At 49.1% G+C, this 20,276-nt stretch overlaps 1 protein-coding gene across 1 annotated transcript in view; it reads right to left on the reverse strand.

Annotated features, from left to right (window-relative positions):
* Positions 1–3,272: 3,272 nt before the first annotated feature.
* Positions 3,273–20,276, reverse strand: part of TRPC7 (transient receptor potential cation channel subfamily C member 7) — a 131,013-nt gene continuing 114,009 nt past the window's right edge. Inside the window, exons 8-12 of the mRNA XM_042956330.1 lie at positions 18,695–18,890; positions 12,834–13,055; positions 12,115–12,195; positions 5,556–5,631; positions 3,273–3,442 (exon numbers count right to left, since the gene is read on the reverse strand). Of these exons, the coding sequence (XP_042812264.1) occupies positions 3,273–3,442; positions 5,556–5,631; positions 12,115–12,195; positions 12,834–13,055; positions 18,695–18,890 (745 nt within the window). The remainder of the gene's footprint in view (positions 3,443–5,555; positions 5,632–12,114; positions 12,196–12,833; positions 13,056–18,694; positions 18,891–20,276) is intronic.

The raw sequence follows: 20,276 nt of genomic DNA on the forward strand, positions 1-20,276 counted from the left end.
AGTCGTCTTAGGAGCCATCAGAAGTGACAAGTTACTGGAGAACTCTCTGCTTCACCACTGGTTCCCCAGAGACCTTGATGGGGCCACCAGGCCCTCGCCCTGCCCATCCACCTCCCCCCCCCCCCCCGCCACCTGGTCTGTGCTGTGATTGTCTGGTCCCAGCCCAGTCTGAAGCAGCTTCGTAGTAAGAGAGGGTACTGGAAGCTGGAGCTCCTTCCACGCTGTGACAAGGAGGGAAATAGCTGCAGTGTTTTGCTTGTCTGCACAGAATAATGGCTGGTGTTTCCTGTAAACTCACATTTTCAGAGCCCAGTGGCGCCATCTGAAGGGATTTTTGAAAACTGGGCGTAGCAATGATTCATGGAGTGGCAGCTCTCTGGCCCTGTGCCAGGCACAGCGGGAATAAAACAGACCCACACCGCCTCATGGAACTTCCTGGCAAGCAGCGGAGACAGGTGTTACAGGCATACATGAAAGTTACAGACTTCTATATGGATAGCTGTGCGGCATGCTCCAAGGGGATGGATAGGGTGCTTTGGGAAGTGTGCAAATCTGGGGGTCTGTGGACTTTCCAGGGAGGGCCTGGGCCCTTTCTCCTCCCGTGTCTGTGAGCCCCTCTCTGACTCCATTTTTCACTCTCCTGTTTTATTTCTCCCACGGCTGCCTCCCTCATCTGGCTCATTCAACAGGAGCAAGGAGATGGGGGTGGGGGAGGGAGGTTGTCAGTGCCTGGAAAATCACTAAGCTCTTGCCTCAGCTCCAGATGATAGGTCTGCCAGCCATCAGTTCCAAGGCCTCTCAACAGTTCTCCATGAGCCTGGTGTCCCTCTCCTGTGCGACATCTACCCGGCAGCTTGGAATCCATTCTGGGACGGCCTTCACCCCTAAGATGTGGCATCAAAAACCTAATGGATGGTGCTAGTTTTCCTTTTCCGTTTTTAATTCCTTAGTGGGACTTGTTTTTCTTTATCTCCTGAAAGGGAGAATTTGAGGCTTAGGCTTGAAGGGAAAAGGGCACCCCAGGATTTTCAAATCCCAGGCAGGGTTGCCACCTGCCTCTGGTTGAAGGCAGATAGGGAAATTGAATAATGCATCTTCGAAGCGTTTATTAGCATTCTGATGAAGATAAGTGAGGGATCTGAAAGGAAATCTTCCAGAAGTGCTGGTAATTTGTCCCCTGGATAAATCAACTGCTCTTCTTACAAAGCACATTGGCTTTCTTAGTCGGAGTCCAGGCATAAAAAGGAGCCCCTTTGGACGCTTATGTGTTGCACCCCCAGTGGTTGACGAGGGATTCAGTACACATCTGCTGAATGATGTCGGTCATCAGCTGCAGGCTTTGAGGGGGCCATGGATGAGTATTTGGGGCACACTGCAGGTGTGCTCTCCAGAACAACGCACCATTACAAAGACAAGCACACAATATGCTGGGCACTTGAGGGGTTGCAGGGTTTTGGAGATCCATCTATGGCCCCTCACAAGGACCCCAGGTGAACAGCTCCCAGACCGTAAACTTACAGTATGCATCAGGCACCTGTTTCCTTCTTGTTGGATGATGGTGCCAGGAAAGCCCAGGTGTGAAACCACATTTCAGGGCATCTTCTCAAGCCACTCATCTTGGCTGCCAGGGGCCCAACAAATGTGGGCTCCCCTACTCCATGCCCAGAAATTGGGAAAATCTGGCAAACCTGGGCCTGTATTCTTTATGGCAGCAGTGGGCCGGGCTGAGTGTCTGTGGCCCACTTTCGGTAGGGCTCAGCTGCCCTGTTTGTCATGGTCCACCCCACTGCCTCAGTGCTGGGACGAACCTCACTTTTATTTGGTGCTCCTGATCTGCTCTTTTCCTAGAGCAGCTGTTAAGTAAAATGTGTTTTATCTCTGAAGATGCACTCTATATCTTGAAACAGAAGCCCCCTCATACATATCCATGTATAAGAAACACCTGTGCGTACACACACACACACTTAGCCCTTCCAGGGTATCTGCAAGGTATCTGAATTTGTGACCCTGAGCGTCTTTCTTCTCACAGGGTTGCTGTGAGGGTTCAGTGGATGGATGCGGGAGAGCTTTCAGCACAGTGCTTGGTACACAGCAAAGGCTCACTCATTACATCTGGCTAGTATTACTTGTAAGGCCAGTGGCCTCTCCCTGAATCCAAGGGCATCTTCTCCAACCTGCTCTGAATGGGAGTTGTTTGGGACTAGGACTCCCTCTGGTGGCCGCTCTCTGCACTCACACTCAGGTCCCTCCCGAAAGGTGTGGGGGTGCGGGGTCAGGCACCCCTTCTCCTCCCACACAGGGAAAGAGGGTGAGAGGTGGGTGGGAGGAAATGTTTCACTTCCCTCACCATTCTCTTTACCTCCTTCCTGACATTGGTCAAGTTGGGGTCAGTAGGTCTGGGGATAGGAGGAGGGCTAGGAGGTAGGCGTTCTGGCTGCATGATCTTAGGGGATTGGTCCCTTCCCTCTCCACACCTGCCCCGTTCTCCTCCCAGAGAAGTGCTGGCCCATGGGCTTCCAAGGCCACCTCCAGACAGGCCACAGGATGGCAGGAGGGCGGCACATTGACGGAGGCTCCACAGGCTATTATGAGGTAATTTTATTTCTTTCCATTTTAGGTAAAAATAGTAAATACAAGATAATAAAGGTAAAAATACATCATTTGGATTTTGTTGTTGTTCTCTAAACAGTGCTACCTACAGTACAATTTTTGATTTAGGATTTTTAATTTTTTTTTTTTTTTATAAACAAATAGAACTATTTTGCTATTAGGCTATCTGTGTTCTCATCTGGCACTTAAGAATAGATCACAGGTCACCTCCCGGTTCTGTTTGGATGTGATTAGGTGGTGGAGAGGGAGTGAGAAAGGGTGCATGGGATGAGGTGGTTTGTCTTCCTGGGACACAGACAGAGATGTGGTCCGTGTGCGGTGGGAGGGCATGTGTGTGCATCCAAGAAGGCCTCTTCCTGCGCTGGCCACAGGGACATGCGTCACTGTGACTGGACCAAAGGTCTCACACGTGTCAGGGAGCGTTTCCTCCCCCTCCTCCTGTGCTGGCCTTTCTTACCCAACAGCCTAGATTCACAACAGTTCTGGGTCAAGGCAGGCTACTATACTGCACATGTCAGCGACTCTGCTCAGGACAGAGCCAATGGGTCCCCTTAGTGTCCTAGAGGAGTGGGCCCAGGACCCTTCCCCGCCAGGGCTGGTGGCTAGGAAATCCATCCTGGCCTGGGAATGCTGGTAGAAGTCACAGATGCCGATGCAGGCTGCTAAATGTCTTTGCCCTTGTTTACCCGCAGGTGGTCTTTGTTTAAATTCTTTCCAAATTTCTCGCTGAGCTGTTGGATCAGGTCTGCCAGCTCACCGGTAGCTTGAGATTTCTCTTCCAGAAGCTCGTAGCGCAGGCTGGAGATATCTTGCTTGATTTCCTTCAGTTCACCTGCAAGGACAGATGAGATTTTGGTCAGCATGAGCAGGCTGAAGGGGCGCCTTCCACATCAGTTTGGGGCATGCATCTTTCCAGTGTAATTTCAGGTTGCCCACTAAGGGCAGAGGTGAGGGCATGGGGGTTGTGTTTGGATCTAAGTAACACCCAGCTCCTACCACTGAAGGACACGTCCGTCCATTTAAAACCTTCTTCTTCCCATTCCTGGTCAAGGTCTTTGTTAAGGGTTTCAGGTAGACAGAGGAGTCAAGGTCAGGTTGTGAATTCCTATTCTGGCACCTATTTCACATCATGATTGTTAGAATGTTGGTCTTGGAGCCATTAAAGGCAGATTTCAAGACTCTGAGCAACACCCTCCTTCACTGGGACAGTCGTTTCCACGATGTTCCATATTTTGTTCTGTCTTTATCTGCAGAGAGGAGAAATTCCCCAACGTGAAGGGAATGGCTCAGCACAGTGCATGTGGCCGTGGAGCCGGGCAGGGACAGGGGCAGGGACAGGGTCCCCCCGCACCATGCAGGCGGTACCACCCGGCAGAGGCCTCCTCCTCCTTCCATTGCAAGGGACCACCAGGTGGGAACTTGCACTCATTTCCACAGTGAACCACGTGGGCCGAAACCCCCCTGGGCTTGGGCTGTGGAACTCTTGTAGTCAGGAGGGCTCAAATGTTCTTTTCTGATATGCCTATCTCTTTTCTCCTCACGTGTTGCATACGGAAAAGGCAAAGATCTTAAAGGTACAGTTTGGCCACTTTTGACAAATGCATACGTCCCCTAGTTCCTTTATGTTGGGTGCTTTATTGGAGCCCCAGCTGCACGGTACAATCCCAGTGGCCTGACGTTTGGCAGCCCCAACCTGTATAATCAGTTACATTCCTGTCAATCACAGCTGGCTGCCAGGCTGGCCGTTTTACGTTTCAGACCCATACGTAGGGGTGGCTGGATAGGCTCCTGCTCAGCCCCTAGGCAGTGTCAGCCCAGGAATGAGTTCAGCCACTGTTGATCTTCAGGCTGCATGCTGGATGGCCTCAGGATGAAGCAGAGGGTTACTTCATGACCAGGCTCTTTGGGTAGCCCCCGTGGCCCAAGGGAGGGCGAGACTTCATGCCTTTGTTCATGGAAGAGGCTGCTTCTAGGGAGCAGATCTGTCCTGTGTGTCTCATGAAGATTAATTACCTGGTTTAAGGTAGTTTGCTTTTCATTTAAGAGTAACTGCATTAAATGGACTGGAAAATAACCCAAACAGTGAATATGATGTAGTCTGCAAACTTCAGTGTGCATCAGAATGACCTGGTGCTTTTATCAAAATGCAACCCCCCCCGCCCTGCAAGTGCCCCCCCTTTCCCCTCCCCCCCCCACCCCCCACCAGAGATGCCCATGCATTAGGCCTGGGTGGGTTCTGGGATCTGCAATGTTAACAAGTGATTCTGAGTTGGGGGATACTTTGAGCTCTCAGACCTGGAAGTGAGACAGGGTAGTGGCAGGTTCTGAAAGTGGAGGGGAGGCCGCTAGCAGCTCTCTGTATGTGCACTCACAGAACGAGGAATTCTGGGCCATTTTGGAACTCATGGGACTCGAGGTGGGAGGCAGAATTATTACCAACCCCCTCCCCCCACAAAAGGTGGCCAGGTCCTAATCCCTGGTGTCCGGACTGTGTGTGATAACTTTATATGGCAAAAGGGAGCCGGGGGTCACAAGTGTAATTAAGGTTACTCATCACCCAACTTTACATAGGGAGATTATTTTGGATTATCCAGTCTAATTGTGAGTCTTTAAAAGTGGAAGGGGAAGACAGAAGAGAGGGTTAAAGAGGCAGGATGACAGAAGCGGAAGGAACATGGCAGCTGGAGAAGGGGCTCAGTGCCCGTGGGGCTGGTTCTGAGATGAGGCGGCTGTATGCAGTCGGGCATGGCCTCAGCCAGCAGCAGCCAGGGAACAGAGACCTCCGCCCCACGGCTGCCTGGAAACTCCTTCTGCCCACACCCGAACCAGCAAGGCCTCGCTAGGGCATCCAGACAAGCACAAAGCCCTACAGATGACACCTTGACTTTAGCCTGGTGAGGCCACGTCCCACTGACAGCCTGTAGGAAACCAATCCATTCGCTTACCTTCATTGACTTCGTCGTTTTCTCTATCCACCTGGGCCTTCAGGACGTATCTTTTAATGAGCCGTTTCATGATTTTCTGAAATGTGAACACAAGGAAAGGATCACACAAGCCTGGCCAAGGACAGAAGCAGCCTGCCTGGTGTATTTGTGGCTCCTCTTTTCTGCAGAGTGCCCGGTCCGTGGCCGGGAGTCCTCCGGCACCTGGTGTCTCTCTTCTGAGGGTGCCTTGCCTGTTGGTGGAACCCAGGCTTGACTCTGTTTAACCTCTCCCCATAGCATGATCCTGTCCCTGGGGTGTAAGAACAGGACACTTAGTGGTGGCAGGCCAAGCCAAGGAGAGAGAGAGAGAGACGGAGAGGGAGAATGGGAGGGGGAGGGGGAGGGAGCGCCATCTAAAATGCATAGGTGCTGCTTGAGGGTCCTAAGCCCAACCCTACCCTCATCTTCTTTGTGACCTTAGCCAGTCATGTCCTCTCCTCAGGGCTTAGAGTCAGGACCAGGTTGGACAAGTCCACTGCACCTTGGAAAATTCCTACCAGAGGCAGAAACAGACACAGCCGGGCCTCGGGAGGTTTTGCCAAAACACCACTTCCTGAGATGCCACATGCCTGACGCTGGGCCGCCGGTCACGCTGGGGGAGACGGTTTGCACCCTCAGCTGTCATGCATTATGCAGATATTGGTTCTTTAAGCAAATGAGGAGGTATGAGTAAACACTCAAGAGACACCCAGAATAGAGCCAAGTGTGAGAAAGACTCCAGGAGGTGAACTTTGGATTTTGCCGGCTAGTCGTTGGAGGCTTCCTGGGAGATCGCAGGATTTAGAAATACTCTGGTAGCTGACACTTCTGAATCTTGCACGAACTGAGCAGCTGGCAGAGATGGAGGGAGTCCCTGTTCCTGGCTCATCTGTGCCTGTGACTAGCTCACCTGCTCAGACCTGAGGACTCAGGGGAGAGCGGCAGTGTTTTTCTAGATGGAAGGGACCTGAATTTTGTCCCTAGCTGTGCTGTGTGTCATCAGGCAGGTTGCTAAGTTCTCTCCCTGAGACACCTGTAGGCCAGTGTTGCCTGTCCTCAGCCGTCGGGCTGGTGGTCCACTTGACTCTGCGGTTTGAGTAGTGACCTTATTTCTTGCCGAACAGAGAATGAGCAAGTTGCCTTCATGCTGCCCTCTGTCAGAGAGCCCTGGGTCTTGCCATGCTAGTGGTCAGGCTGCTAGGCTAGATTTCTCCTTGACATTCTCCTAGTCAGTAAGGCAGGTTGCCCAAGTTATTAAGAATATCTATGCCTTTTCTGGGACTCAGTAAGGTTCTTTTCACTTGGAATCGTAAAGCCAAAACAAAACCATCTTTATCCCGAGCCGGTCCTCGTGGGAAAAAGCACAAAACCCCAAAAAGCAGATACCCAAGTGTGTAAAATTCATACTGAATACAGAATTCAGAAGTTTTCTGCAAATTTTCAGGCTGAGGCAGGGCCAGGGGATCTAGTTAAAGTTTGTTTCTATTTTAAGGAAAACCTCAAGAATTAAGGGTTCTTTGGTTTCTGGATTCATCAATTGAAGAAGTTTTATACGTAAGAGGGAAAAAGCGTTAAGCCCGAGACTGGAGGTGGAGAGTCTCTTTCTCATGATGTGCTGAGTGGAGTCTTTTCACGGCCATGGCAGTGATGACCGTCTTCCTGGCTTAGGGTGCACGCTGTGTTTTAGTACAGCACAACTCAACCCATTAGCTGAAAAGATTCCATGGTATGTTTATTATTAATACACAACGTGCCCCTCCAACTCCATTTGCTTTCAGTAGGTGAGACACTGCTCACAAGCCCCTTCACTGTGGAGTGGCCCTCTGGGAGGAGGGGAGAAGGAAGGGGTAAAAAAGAAACAAAGAAACAGACGTAGTGAGTATCTCCTACAGACCAGGAGTCCCCTTAGCCTCCTTGACAAAATGGCCCTGCTGAATCCTCCCCAGAAACCCAGTGGGATCGGAGAGATTGTCTCCATTCATAGATGAGGACACCAAGGCTTGTGGAGCCAGGGGACTTCTCCTGGGTCATACAGCCCAGAAGTGAGATTCAACCAAAATGGAAACCAAAGCTGGGCCTTCTTCTACCCTTCAGGAAAAGGTTACGTGCATGATGCTTTGGGGGATGAGATGCAGGAAACTGGCTCCCACTGGTCGGTGGGGGTTTGGGCTGCTTTGAGGTACCCATTTGATCTTTAAAACAACAGTGTTCTAGGCAGGAGGAAGCCTCAGCTAGATTTTGGAGGACTGATGGCTTCGTTCAGTTGTTACCCCTTGGGATATTTGAATGAAAAATATTGCTGCCCTTGGGGAAGAAGGTCATCGGTATGTCATTGTCATGAATGCTCATGGCCCACTGTTGATCGCTGGCCTGCATAATGACCTAAGGTTTGCACATCTGTGGCTCCAAGGGGAGAGAAGCAAATGCTTGTTATTAAGCCTCTCACCACGCATCAGGATTACAGAGGCTTAATATGGAAGCAGAATCTCTTGAACATTGCAGACAGGCAGGGACCCTTTAACCTTCCTCCCACCCCCACTGCACACTCAGGAGTGACAGGTACCCAAAAGGAGAACAGTATGACCTGCTGAGCAACTGCTTAGACCCTGTGTCCTGATAAGCACCTGGTTTCCCCTTTGGGGTGTACCTGTTGGACAGCCTGGGGTATGCAGGAATGACATGCCAGGCTTATCCCCAGAAACGCCAAAGTGGTTAGAAGGTGCCCATCTATGTAACGTGGATGCTACAGAGGAGATCTGTTTTCAGGGAAGGTGGACACTAAAAGTCTCCCCTCCTTCACTGTGTAGGGGGAAAAAGAATGTTCCTTTGCTGTGGGTTTTGAGATGTCTCCTTGCTCTCTTTCACAGAGTTCTTTCACTTCAAGAAGATAATAAACTTTGCCCAAGTTAATGAATCCCGGTCAGTGATGACTCTGCCCACCTTGCCCTCCTGCCCTTAGCAAGTGCTGGGGATGAGCATATGTAGTGCCATGACACTTGAGGGGATGCGAAGGAGATGGACAGTAGGTCAGAAGGGTTATGACACTGAGACCCACATCCAGGGAAGGAGCCACACAATTCTCCACCCCCCTCCCCCACATTCCTGGGGCCCAAATGGCCTCTCCATGCTGCTGATGCTGGGGAAACAGAAAGCCTTTCTGCAGAAGAGACATGTCTCTGCACAGCACAGCCAGGGCAGTTAAAGATGTAAACAAAGGGCACATATACGGTACGTCGAAGATGGTACATGAAGCAGAATCCAGAAGGAAGTAGTGGTGCCACCCAGGAAAAGAGAAATCAAGGGACACTTGGAAGAGAGGGGCAAAATGGATCCTAGGACATGTCAGTTATTAAAGCGGGATCTAGAAAAGGACCCAGAATATGGAAAAGAGGAGTCCCCACTGGTTTGGGGAAGGGCTTGCATCACAAACCCTGGGGTTTGCTTGACTTACAGACTATGCCTGGATTCTGCGGTTCATTTGGGATGCGGCTTGTTTGCTTTGCCCGTGATGGAAATGTACCTCTCAGAGTGTGAGTGTCTGTGTCTGCACACGCCCCAGCAAACAGACACCCTGGATGGTGTTATGGGTCACAGAGTCACTTTGACAGGAGGCACACTCTGACCCCCTCGCCGGTATCTTGGTTTTGTGTCACTGTTTAGTTCCATAGGAGCCCAGATGGGAGAAAAACCAAAACGAAACATTGCAAAAGCAAGGGACTAGTCTAGCAATCAGAAGCCTGGATGCCTAAGTTAAAGCACAGCGAGCCTCTGCCTTCCCTACAACAGAGAAACCCCCAGAAGTTGAAGGATTGACACGCTTAACGGAAACACCTCAAGGACTAAGTTTGAACACTCAAGTGGATCTGCTGAAGAGACACAAAGGCAATGGTTTAAAAACCCCACGTGTATGAACGACGGGGCTTTTGTCTTATTGGGAATGCTAGAGAATGACTCTGAACCATGACCGTGTAAGACACGGACAGCACACGTCCTCAGTGAGGTGCCTGCTCTGGGTGCGGCTGGGACGGTAAGAAAGAGGAAGTGTACTTGGGCTCCTTCTGATCTCTGCACCTTTGGCAGTTGCTTTGGGAAGAAAGCAGTGCAACTTGGAAGTCTACCAACGGGCCCAAGAACACAAAAGAGGCTTTGTCAGACCCTTGCCCCAATCTTTCATGCGAGAACCTCCTCCTCTACCTTGCCTCCTCCCCTTCACCCCTCCACAGATGGCTGCTGGCAGGCAGGACAGGTTCTCAGCAAGGCCTGGGCACCTAGGAAGCGTGATGTAGTAACGGAGGGGTGCCATTGTGAGTCACATAGTTCACCCAGCTGTGGACCTTTACCACTGAGCCTTAGTTGTCTCATCTGATAAATGGGTTTAGAGATACTGCCTCTCTCACCAGCATATGGTGAGATTACACCCAGGCTAGTGTCTGGCCTCTGTCCCTCCTTCATGCCGTCTCTTGCTTCACTCCTCCTGTCTGAGCAGATGATGGCTCAGGAAGGTGACCCGACTGCACCTTGCAGGGCTGAGCAAAGGGTGCATGTGCAAATACAAAGTGCTCTCTGTTTCCCTTTACTTGCCTCCCAGCCCCGTCCCTCTGATGCTCACTGGCCCTGGTTTTCCTTTCTTCTTTTCTGTGAAAACTGTTTGAATAAGTAGCCCCGGGCTTTTCTTGGTGGATTCACAAAATACAGGATGAGCAAGCTGTCCAAGGTCATCAGTAGCCCAAAGCTGAATACCACCAATCTCTGTAATCCCGAGCAGGAAGCTCTTGGGGACATTGAAAGCAGCAGGGACTCAACCAGTGATGAGGGAAGACGGGAACGAGATCTCTCTGAGGCTGCTTTTGAAAACAGTCTTGCTCATAAAGGATTCATTCTGGGTATAGGACGTTTCACCAGGTAATCAGTCTTCCTTTATCTCTGCAGCTGATTCTGCCCGAAACCCGTCAGAGATTTGACCCTAACCCATTAGGGTTTTCTATCTCTTTTGGGGCACAGATAATCTATACTTTTCTCTGAGAAGCTGGGAAATAAAAATCCTTCCACTGACCAAAGGGTTGGTCCTGTAAAATAACTCAAAGAAGATCAAACTGGTCAGGCCCAATTTTGTACACGATTAAATACAAGATTTGCCCATTTCCAGTTTTTAGCCCGTGTCATCTCATAAAACTGTAAGTACTTTGAAGGATGAACCATTTCTTAATTGTGCCCTTAAATCCTCCTACCTGCACAGCTGGCTCTGAAATATGGGTGGAGATACAATTAGAGATCTGTGGCTGGAAGATGCTATGTCGAAGTCTAATTGCTCCCTCTGGGATGGTGGGCCAGGGACATAGCTCTTCGGCCCCGGGAATACTCAGGACAGCTTCAAATTTACCTCTGATCAGAACTGATCAGCATGGATAAAACTGCTGATCTCTGAGAAGGGGAAGACAGGAAAAGAATGGCCTGTACTTTTATAATCAATAACCTGTAGTTAGCATTTATCACTGGCTCATGGGCTGATTCAAACAGATACAGAGATGTGGCGTTAATTTCCAAAAGCGGTGCAAAGGGTTGCAAGCATACAAAGTCTTCTAAGGTTTATGTATGAGAACAGACTTGGGCAGGCTGGTGGTCTTAGGTCAGGTGGCCCCTGTGTCTACCTGGTTGCTTAAGACAGATGGCCGGGAGTCACGCGGGATACCCCCCATCCCTGCAGATACGCTTCAGGTCCCGTTGCCTATATGTCCGGAACATAGACTGAATCTGTCTACTTTCCTCCATCACCCTACTCACAGCCAGTCCAAGCCCCCCTCCCTTGCACCTGGATGACTGGCCCCTGCCTGCTGAGCTCCAGCTGCTCTGGACTTGCCAAGCTTCTCTCCTCTGGCTTTTTTTTTTTTTTAAGTTTATTTTTGTTTATTTCAAGAGAGAGAGAGAAAGTGGGAGAGGGGCAGAAAGAGGAGGAGAGAGAGAATTCCAGGCTCTGTGCTGCAAGCACAGAGCCCAATGCAGGGCTCGAACCCATGAATCATGAGATCACGAACTGAGCTGAAAGCAAGCATTGGACGCTTAACCGTCTGAGCCACCCAGGCACCCGCGTCTCCCCCTCTGGCTTTTGCTGATGCCTTTCCTGTGCTTGGGAGGCCCCACATGCCTGCCTCCTTAACTATGAGGTCTTAGCTAAGTGTCCTGTCCTTGAAGATGCCTCCTCTGATAACTACACCAAAGCAGGGGCTCCCTTTTTTTCCCCTCTGTTTTCGCACCAGATTGTTTTCTTCTTTCTACTTTTATCAAATTGAAGTTACATATTTACTTGTGTGTTTGCTTGTTCCTTGTGTCTATCCCTCACTGGGCTGGAAGTGCCGCTATGATAGGAGCCTTGTCCTCGTCCCCAGTGAGTAGCGCAGTGCCTCTCATGGAGCTGCCACTCAAATGCATATTTGCTGAATGAAGGGAGAAATGAAGCTGTGTTCTGGGGCGCTGACAGCCATGTCGCTAAATCCATGTCTGGATGGAGTCCACTTCTCCCCATACCTGGGAGAGGTGTGGTTACCTGGTATCTGGTCGGCTTGCTGAAACTGTTATTTGCTGTTAGGTTTTCAGAATTCCTTGTGCCAGCCTGGTAGCGAGTCTTCTGGGGGGGGGGGGAGAAAGAACAAATACATAATAAATAATACATACACACATATGTTCAAATAACACATATGACACCCATATATGAGGCTGTGTCTAAAAAGAAGCTGATATGCCCACTGCTACTAGGTTGCCTAGAACACTGTTCTTGGGACTTGAGTTCTGTAGGATGACAACAGCTTAAGGAATATAGTTTGGTCAACTTGGGAAGCACTGAGTTAAAGCCACAGGGGGTGTCTTTGCTCAGGGATTTCTCAGAGATTTTAATATGCTCATAAACATTGAGAGTCTCCAGGAGGGGGAGATAATGGCAGGGAAGCTTTCTTCCAGGGATCATTCTCTTCCCATTTCTGGGAAGAGCTGTTGCTCCCTGGGACCCTCTAAGGCGCTCCCTCTGTGGGAGGCACGGCTCAGCAAGGCAGCTTGCTCAGCCCCTGCGGGGCACATCTGCAGGGCGCTGTGGGGAGAAGGGCAGCTGCCACGGGCATTCTCTGTGCTGCTGTGCCAGCCTGTTCTGAACAGCGCGGGCCCCTCTCTGACTTCCCTCATCTCAGGGGCACGTGCGCCGATCAAGCACACACACCTTCCGCCTCCCCCTCCTGCGACCTTCTCTTGCCCCATAAACCCCGCGCTACCTACCCTGAATTTGGAATTCAGCATGCCCATTTCAAGGTCATTTTCACAGCTTTTGGCCTTAGATTTGCAGAGTTTTATGAGGCACATCTTGATTCTCATTATGAGATAATAAAATGATTTAGGACTTGGCACAAGATTGAAAGGAGCAGGTAGAGTTCTTCCTTCATCAAAGTAAGACAGCCAGAGCTTTGCCCTGGCAAATTTCCACTCCACATCTGCGTCCTCCTGTGGGACGAGGGAAACGACACAACATCAAAGGGCACGATTTCACATCAGAGTTCAGTGTGATGAGTGGGGATGCAGTCTACGCATTATGACAGCAGATTCCTTTCTTCCTTTCCTTCTTCCCTTTCTCTTTCTCTCTTCTTTCTTTCTCTCTCTCTTTTATTCCTTTTCTTCTTCCCTTCCTTTCCTTTCTGTTTCTCTCTTTCAAGTTTATTTATTTTCAGACAGAGGGAGAGAATCTGTCTCTTATGACATTATGACAGCAGATTCCTTTCTTCTTTCCTTCTTCCCTTCTCTTTCTCTCTTCTTTCTCTCTCTCTCTCTCTCTCTCTTTATTCCTTTTCTTCTTCCCTTCATTTCCTTTCTGTTTCTCTCTTTCAAGTTTATTTATTTTGAGACAGAGGGAGAGAATCCCAAGCAGGATCCCCACTGTCAGCACAGAGCCCAATGTGGGGCTTGATCTCATGAACTGGTGACGGCAGATTTCTAAACAGGACTCTGACTGATATATCTGTGGATGTTCTCTTTCTTGACAAAGATGCAAGATGGGGCATTTGCTCTTGCTAAAACCATGTGAAATTAGTTATTCCTAACAATCTCTGCCTAACTCCTCAGGACTTAGTGCTGAAAACCTCAGCCTCTTCATACCTCCTTGACTCTCCACTGGGAATTTTCACAAACATTCTCCAACTTGCCACTAACCAGAGAACTTTTCTCACTGCCAATTAATCTCATTATCCATTAACATTTAGAGCTCTGCTGGATTCACAGTCCACCACAGCATCAAGGTGTTAATATTTTGGAGCATTGCTGCCCAGTGGAAATATAATACTGAGCCATGAAGGTGAACCACCTAATTAAATTTAAATTTTCTAGTAGGCACATTAAAAAAAGTAAAATGGAACAGGTGAAATTAATTTCAGCAATACATTTTATTTGATCCAGCAGATCCAAAATGTAACCCCTTCAGCAGGTAATCATTATAAAAATTCTTACTGAGGTAGTGCACATTTTTATTTCATATTGAGTCTTTGCAATCATTGTATATTTTGTACTTATAGCACATGTCAGTTTGGACCAGCCACATTTCAAGTACTCAGCAGACACAGGTGGTGAACAGTTCCCATGTTGTATTGTACTGCTGTGTACTTATTAGAAACCATATGGCTTACCGGTCAAAGTGCTGCCACAGAGGATGTTGAGAGATTCTGCATATGTAATTCAAGAGAAACAGACCTGACTGGAGTTAGCAGGAGGCAGTCCGGCCGTGCTGTCTGGTGGTGGCGATAGTTTTGACCCCCAGATCGATTCTGACTTGGTGTCAATCCCGGAATGCTGAGTAGGCCCTCCAAGAGGTAGCAGGTGTTTTTATTTATTTATTTTTTTTTTTATTGTATTTTATAGGTAGGCTCTTTGGGCCTCTGTCCTAGTGGGGCAGTCTGAGAGTAGGAAAGAGGCATGGAATTTGGAGTCACATGGACCTGGGCCCACAAGCCCATACTAGCTGCAGGACCTCAGCAAGAGCTCCGTCAGTAGAGGGAGATAATGCCGCCTCCCTCACGTAGCCCTGAGATTGACATCGAGTATGTGCTCCGTGAGGGGTGGGTTCCTCTTCGCACAGACGCTCGCTATGCTTCTCAGGACGGTGAGCCTACCAGGGGCCCACATGAGGCTGCCAGGAGGTACCGCATGCTTAAGGCTATCACCTGCAGGCTTGGCCATTTTGTTTGCTTTGGCTGAGAACCCATCAGCAGCTGGCCTGGTCTATGGGACACATCATATTGGAGTCTTTTAGACTGGAAGTTTCGTGAGGCCAGGGCTTGCTCCCGGCCTCTGCTATATGACAGAGAGATGTGACAGGGACATCTGACTTGAGAGGAAGGTTGGTATAGCGGCGACAGCAAAGGGTCTGGAGCCTGCCTGGGTTCCAGCCCTGCCTCTGTTCCTCCCTAGCTCTGCAGCCATGGTGGCATGGCTGCTCTGGGCCTCTGTTTCCTCATCTGTAAAATGGGGATAAAAATGCTTACCTCATAGGTCATTGTGAGAGTTACTTCAGGTCACACATGAGGACCGCTTAGTGTCCGATATTAGCACGCCCTCAGGAAGTATTATTTTTATTCCCATAGCTTAACACAGTGCCTAGTGTTCAGCCTTGAGTCGTTCAGCAGACATGTGTCGAGTACCTGCTATGTGGCCAGCATAGACTAGGTATGCACTGGGGTTGACAGTCCTTCCGTGCCGTCGTGGATTACGTGCTCTGGCCCATGACATGATTATGTTGAACTACTCATCCCCTGGTCTTTCCCCTGGAGTTGTGCTAACGGCTCAACTGCAAGGGATGCTGCATGTAGGGCTCCAGAACCGGCCCCGGGGTCGGGGAGGCTGCCTGATGGCTGGTATTGGAGCTGGGCTCCAGGGGGTGAATAGTTCTCTACCAAGTCGGGTGTGCGTTGGGTGGGGGTGGAGAAGAGTGGGAGTTAATGAGTAGAGAAGGCATGAGGAGTGTAAACAGCTTTTCTGAGAAAGCTGCCAGGAAAGAGCAGGAGAGAAAGAGCTGGAAAGCAGGATGGAGGGAGGATTTTTTTGGTTACTTTTTTAAATTTTATGATCCAGAGTCTCATTTAAATGCTGACAGGAAGGGCGAAGATATGCGTGGAGCAGGGATGAGTGCATTGGTGGCCCCTGAGGAGGCAAGAGAGAGGGCAGGGAGCCAGGGCACGCAGGCGGGGCAGCTCGGATGGAGAAGGCCTCTCTCTCAGCCACGGGAGGGCAGGTGGGGGCATGGCAGGTGTAGAGGCAGGCGGGTCAGCGGATTTGGAGAGTAGGTGTTTGAGATCTGTTGACCGAGTAAATAAGCGTTCTTGTGGAAGGATTCACAAATTTATACCTCATCAAAGTTCAGCGTGACCATGAACACTGGGCAGTGTCTAGTGGCCTCGTTCTATGTCTCAGGGTCCTTGTCCACGCACCACTGGCAGGCTGGGAGGGCACAAGCGCTCTCCCCTGAGGAGAAGCGCAGAGCCCCGAGGGGAGGTGTGGGCTGCAGTGAACCGTGATGCAATGCGGTGCTGGGGTAACTGGATGTGACAAGCCCACGTGACATCATGGCTCTGCCCACCCCGCCCCCAACTAGTGGGCGTCCCTCCACACTGAGCCACAGTGATTTACGTGCCACATTCGTTTGGACCAAAGCATGGCGTGCTTGTTAGGATGGAGTACAATGCCCAGGGTGAGTGGTACAGAGGTCTGCACGTTCTCTAGGTGCCATGTGGTTTCTCTTACATATGGGGAAACTGAGGCCCAGAAGGGTGGGGGTGGGGGCTGGTTAGCAACAGCTCATCCACGTAAGAGACCAAATATGTACACCATTAAAAAAAGATGTTTGTCCAGGGATACAGTGCTGCATTTTCCTGTGGGTGGCAGCAGGGGGAGTGGGGAAGAGACTAGGCTTCATGCTGGCTCACCTCTTCCTCTTACCTCTTCTTTCTCCTCCTTGCACAGCCTGCCCTCCTGTAGGCCCAAAATACCACATTGTTTCACCCTTCCCTCCTTGGCACATGTTCCTACTGTTCAGAATACTCTGTTTTGGACTGTGTGTGTGTGTGTGGGGGGGTGTTATGAGCCAAATGCGTCCGCTAAAATTCATATGTTAAAGCCCTAACCCCAGTGCCTTAGAATGTGCCTCGATTTGGAGACAGGGCTTTTACAGAGGTGAGTAAGGTTCAATGACATTGCTAGGGCGGGTCCTGATCTAACATGACTGGTGTCTTACCAGGGATGCTTACACAGACAGGAACGGCCCTTTGAGAACACCAGGAGCAGGCAGCCCTCTGCAAGCTGAGGAGAGAGGCCTTGGAAAAAACCAACTCTGCCAACATCTTGCTCTTGGACTTTGAACCTCTAGAACTGTGAAGAAATCGTTTCTGTGTTTCACCCCCTCAGTCTGTGGTATTTTGTTATGGCAGCCTAGCAAATGAATGCATGGAGGTCTTTAATTATTTTCTGTGTGGAGAAATACACTAATACTTGTCTTATACAAGGCTTGAGTACACAGGTATATACCAGGCAGATGTGACAGTCCCCTTCCAATGTCGCTCCTTTTCTTCCTTTCCCCAGAGGATGCCCTGGGTCAAGAGTGTGCTACTTTTTCTCTACCTTTCTCTGCTCTTTCTTTCTCTCTTTCTTTTTTTTTTTTTAATGTTTATTTTTGAGAGAGAGAGCGAGCAGAGGAGGGGCAGAGATGCCCTCTCTTTCTTTATATGCGTTCGTATTGTTATGTAGATAAGATTTTCCTACCTGTATTTTTCTACAACTTGCGCTTTTTCCCGCTTAACAATATCATAGAGATTTTGTCTTGTCAGCACAAACAAGTTTTTCTCCTTGTATATACAGTGTTCTGAAGTCTATACTGTATCAGAGGTTATTGAAACGCTCTGATGTTGATGGGCTATCTCCACGTTTTCCCTCCAGTGAACATCTATTAAAGTCGTATTTCTGCGTGGATCTATTCCTCGAACTGGAATTGTTGAGTTAATTCAAAAGAGGTTAGTGTGCTTCATTAATTTTTAGCTTATTTATTTTATGTTATAGTAAGTAAAACAATAATAAGATTTCTGCCCCCCAGCTACCGCCTCTCAGCAGGCATCCCCCGCTATGCTTGGTCTGGGTACTTTTACAGGGTTCTTTTTCAAATGCTTACCCAATTACAAATGAGCACGGATGCCCTTTTCTTCCTTTCTCACACAGCGAAAGCGCACTACAAACATTGTCCTGCAACTTGATTTTTTTTTTTTTACTTAGTGCTATAATTTGCAGGTCTTTCCCCATCCGTCTATACAGGGAGAGCATTTTCGTTCTTTCTACAAGCCACACAGCATCTTGCTGTTCAGATGCATCATAATCCACTTCACTAGATTCCTGTTAATGCTCATTTGTTTGTTTTTAACTTCTTGCTCTTCCCCAAAAGGCAGCAATCACTAGCTTACGGTGTGTGCCTTTTAGATTTTGATAAACCGCCTCCTCTGATACATTCTCTGCACTCCCTTAGCTATCTGGAAAAACTGTATTAGTCCTCGAATGGCCTTCACGCATCATCTCTGGAAGCTTCTCTGCTGCCGATCTCGTGCACCCAGTAAGACTTCTCTGGGTGTGCGGGGCTCAGGACACTGCACTTTGTTGACTGACGTATCTGGTTTTCTCAAAGGACAGAGTTCTTAGAGGGCAGGGACTGTCTTAGTTGTCTGTGTGTCACCAGTACCTAAGCACAGGCATTTCATACAGTAGGCATTTAATAAATAATACGTGAGAGGCAGAGGGAGTGTTGGCTAAAAGATACAGTCATTCCAGTTTGCCATGGGCCTCCTGCATGCTGTCCTGAGGGGACACGTGAAAGAGGGAAGCTTCAAGACCCTGATTCTTCCCGCCCTTGTTGGGCCACTTTATGTGTGGTGGCCACCCTGCCACGTGGCGGGTTGATCGAAAGAGCTCCTTGGAGCCCCGTGGGAAGAATGCTGGTCATTTGCTGTTCCGGCTTCACATGTAATAACTCACGGGCTTCTAATATCATTACCCTCCCTGTGGCAAACAGCCACGCAAATTAAACCAAAGGGTAGAGAACAGTTTCACTTAGCCGGTCTTACCTCAATTTCCTGATACGAGTTGTTGATCATGGCTATTAGCATATTGAGCAGCACGACCACCATGGTGACGTTATAAACGCCGTAAAGAACGTAGCCGATGTTCTCGATGAATTTGTGGTCGTATTTCAGCACCACCGAGATGACTTCAGACAAGCCAAAGATGGACCAAAATAAGGTTTTAAAACTTTCTTCAACCCTGTAATGAAAGACAGTCTCTTCAGGCAGTTCTGCATCTGCTAACACTCTTTGCACAAAAGTTCCCGTCACCCAGACTTTGGTGGTTATCCCGGAGTGGGGCTGGGCTGGCTGGTGGAGACAGGTCTTCTGAAATAATAGCAGGTTCAGATTTCTAAGAAGACTTTGACAAAAATATTATAAAGGGCAGTCTCTTTCTTTTCCATTCAGTCCATCTCTTGGGACTCTGGGCTATGGTATTGTTTTAATCTTGCAAGTAATTAAACATTTTTTTAAAGTTATTTAAAAAATTTTTTTTAACATTTATTTATTATTGAGAGACAGAGACAGACAGAGCATGAGCAGGGGAGGGGCAGAGAGAGGGGGAGACACAGAATCCGAAGCAGGCTCCAGGCTCTGAGCTGTCAGCACAGAGCCCGACACGGGGCTGGAACTCACAAACCGTGAGATCATGACCTGAGCTGAAGTCGGATGCCTTACCGACTGAGTCACCCAGGGGCCCCTAATTAAACATTTAAATATTTAAAATTAATTTTTAAAAATTAAAAAATTAAACATTTAAAATTCAACACCAGGGCACATGTTTGTTCTTATACTCTATCAGCCTCAGAAAGCACATTCTTCCTAAAATCTCCTCTTGAGTGTCTCTTCTCAGACCTCCCAGCCCCACGTGAAGGGGGGGAAAGGATGGTGTCCACTGTTAGAGGCAGCATCATCGGTTCCTGGCACTGGTCACAGAGCAGCTCACTTAAGCCTCGTGATCATCTTACTACCTCCATTTACATATGGAAGCACGGGCACTCAGAACCTTACCCTTTCTCAGTGGCGACCTACCGGAAGGTGGGGCGCAGACCCACACACATCTGAGGTCTCCAAAAGCATGTACTTCTAACTACCACGCTTTCCCACCCCCTGGCTCTGGATAGTGAGGCCAGCCACATAGCTCACATCCTCTCAACTGGAGTTGAGTTACGAGAATAGGGAGTTTGGTGTGTCCATATTATTCACATTTACCAGGCAACTGTCTAAGCCTCACCCTACAGCTCACTCAGGGTTGACATTCCATGTGTTTGGAGGGCACTGCGGGGAAGATCTGGCTTTTAGGACACTGTTCTTTGACTCTTTAGAGACTATGAACTTATGAGAATACCCTAGCGTTTACAGTCAGATCCAAGCATGTTTCACGGTCTATACTTCGTGGCTAGGTCCCCGCGTGAGGTTTACAACGTAGAATCCAATGAGAAAGCTGGGTTTGAGTTGGGTGGTTTAGAACACATCGGGGAAGATCTGGCTTTTAGGACACTGTTCTTTGACTCTTTAGAGACTACGAACTTATGAGAATACCCTAGCGTTTACAGTCAGATCCAAGCATGTTTTACGGTCTATA

The sequence above is a fragment of the Panthera tigris genome, chromosome A1, assembly GCF_018350195.1.
Source record: "Panthera tigris isolate Pti1 chromosome A1, P.tigris_Pti1_mat1.1, whole genome shotgun sequence".
Taxonomy (NCBI): domain Eukaryota; kingdom Metazoa; phylum Chordata; class Mammalia; order Carnivora; family Felidae; genus Panthera; species Panthera tigris.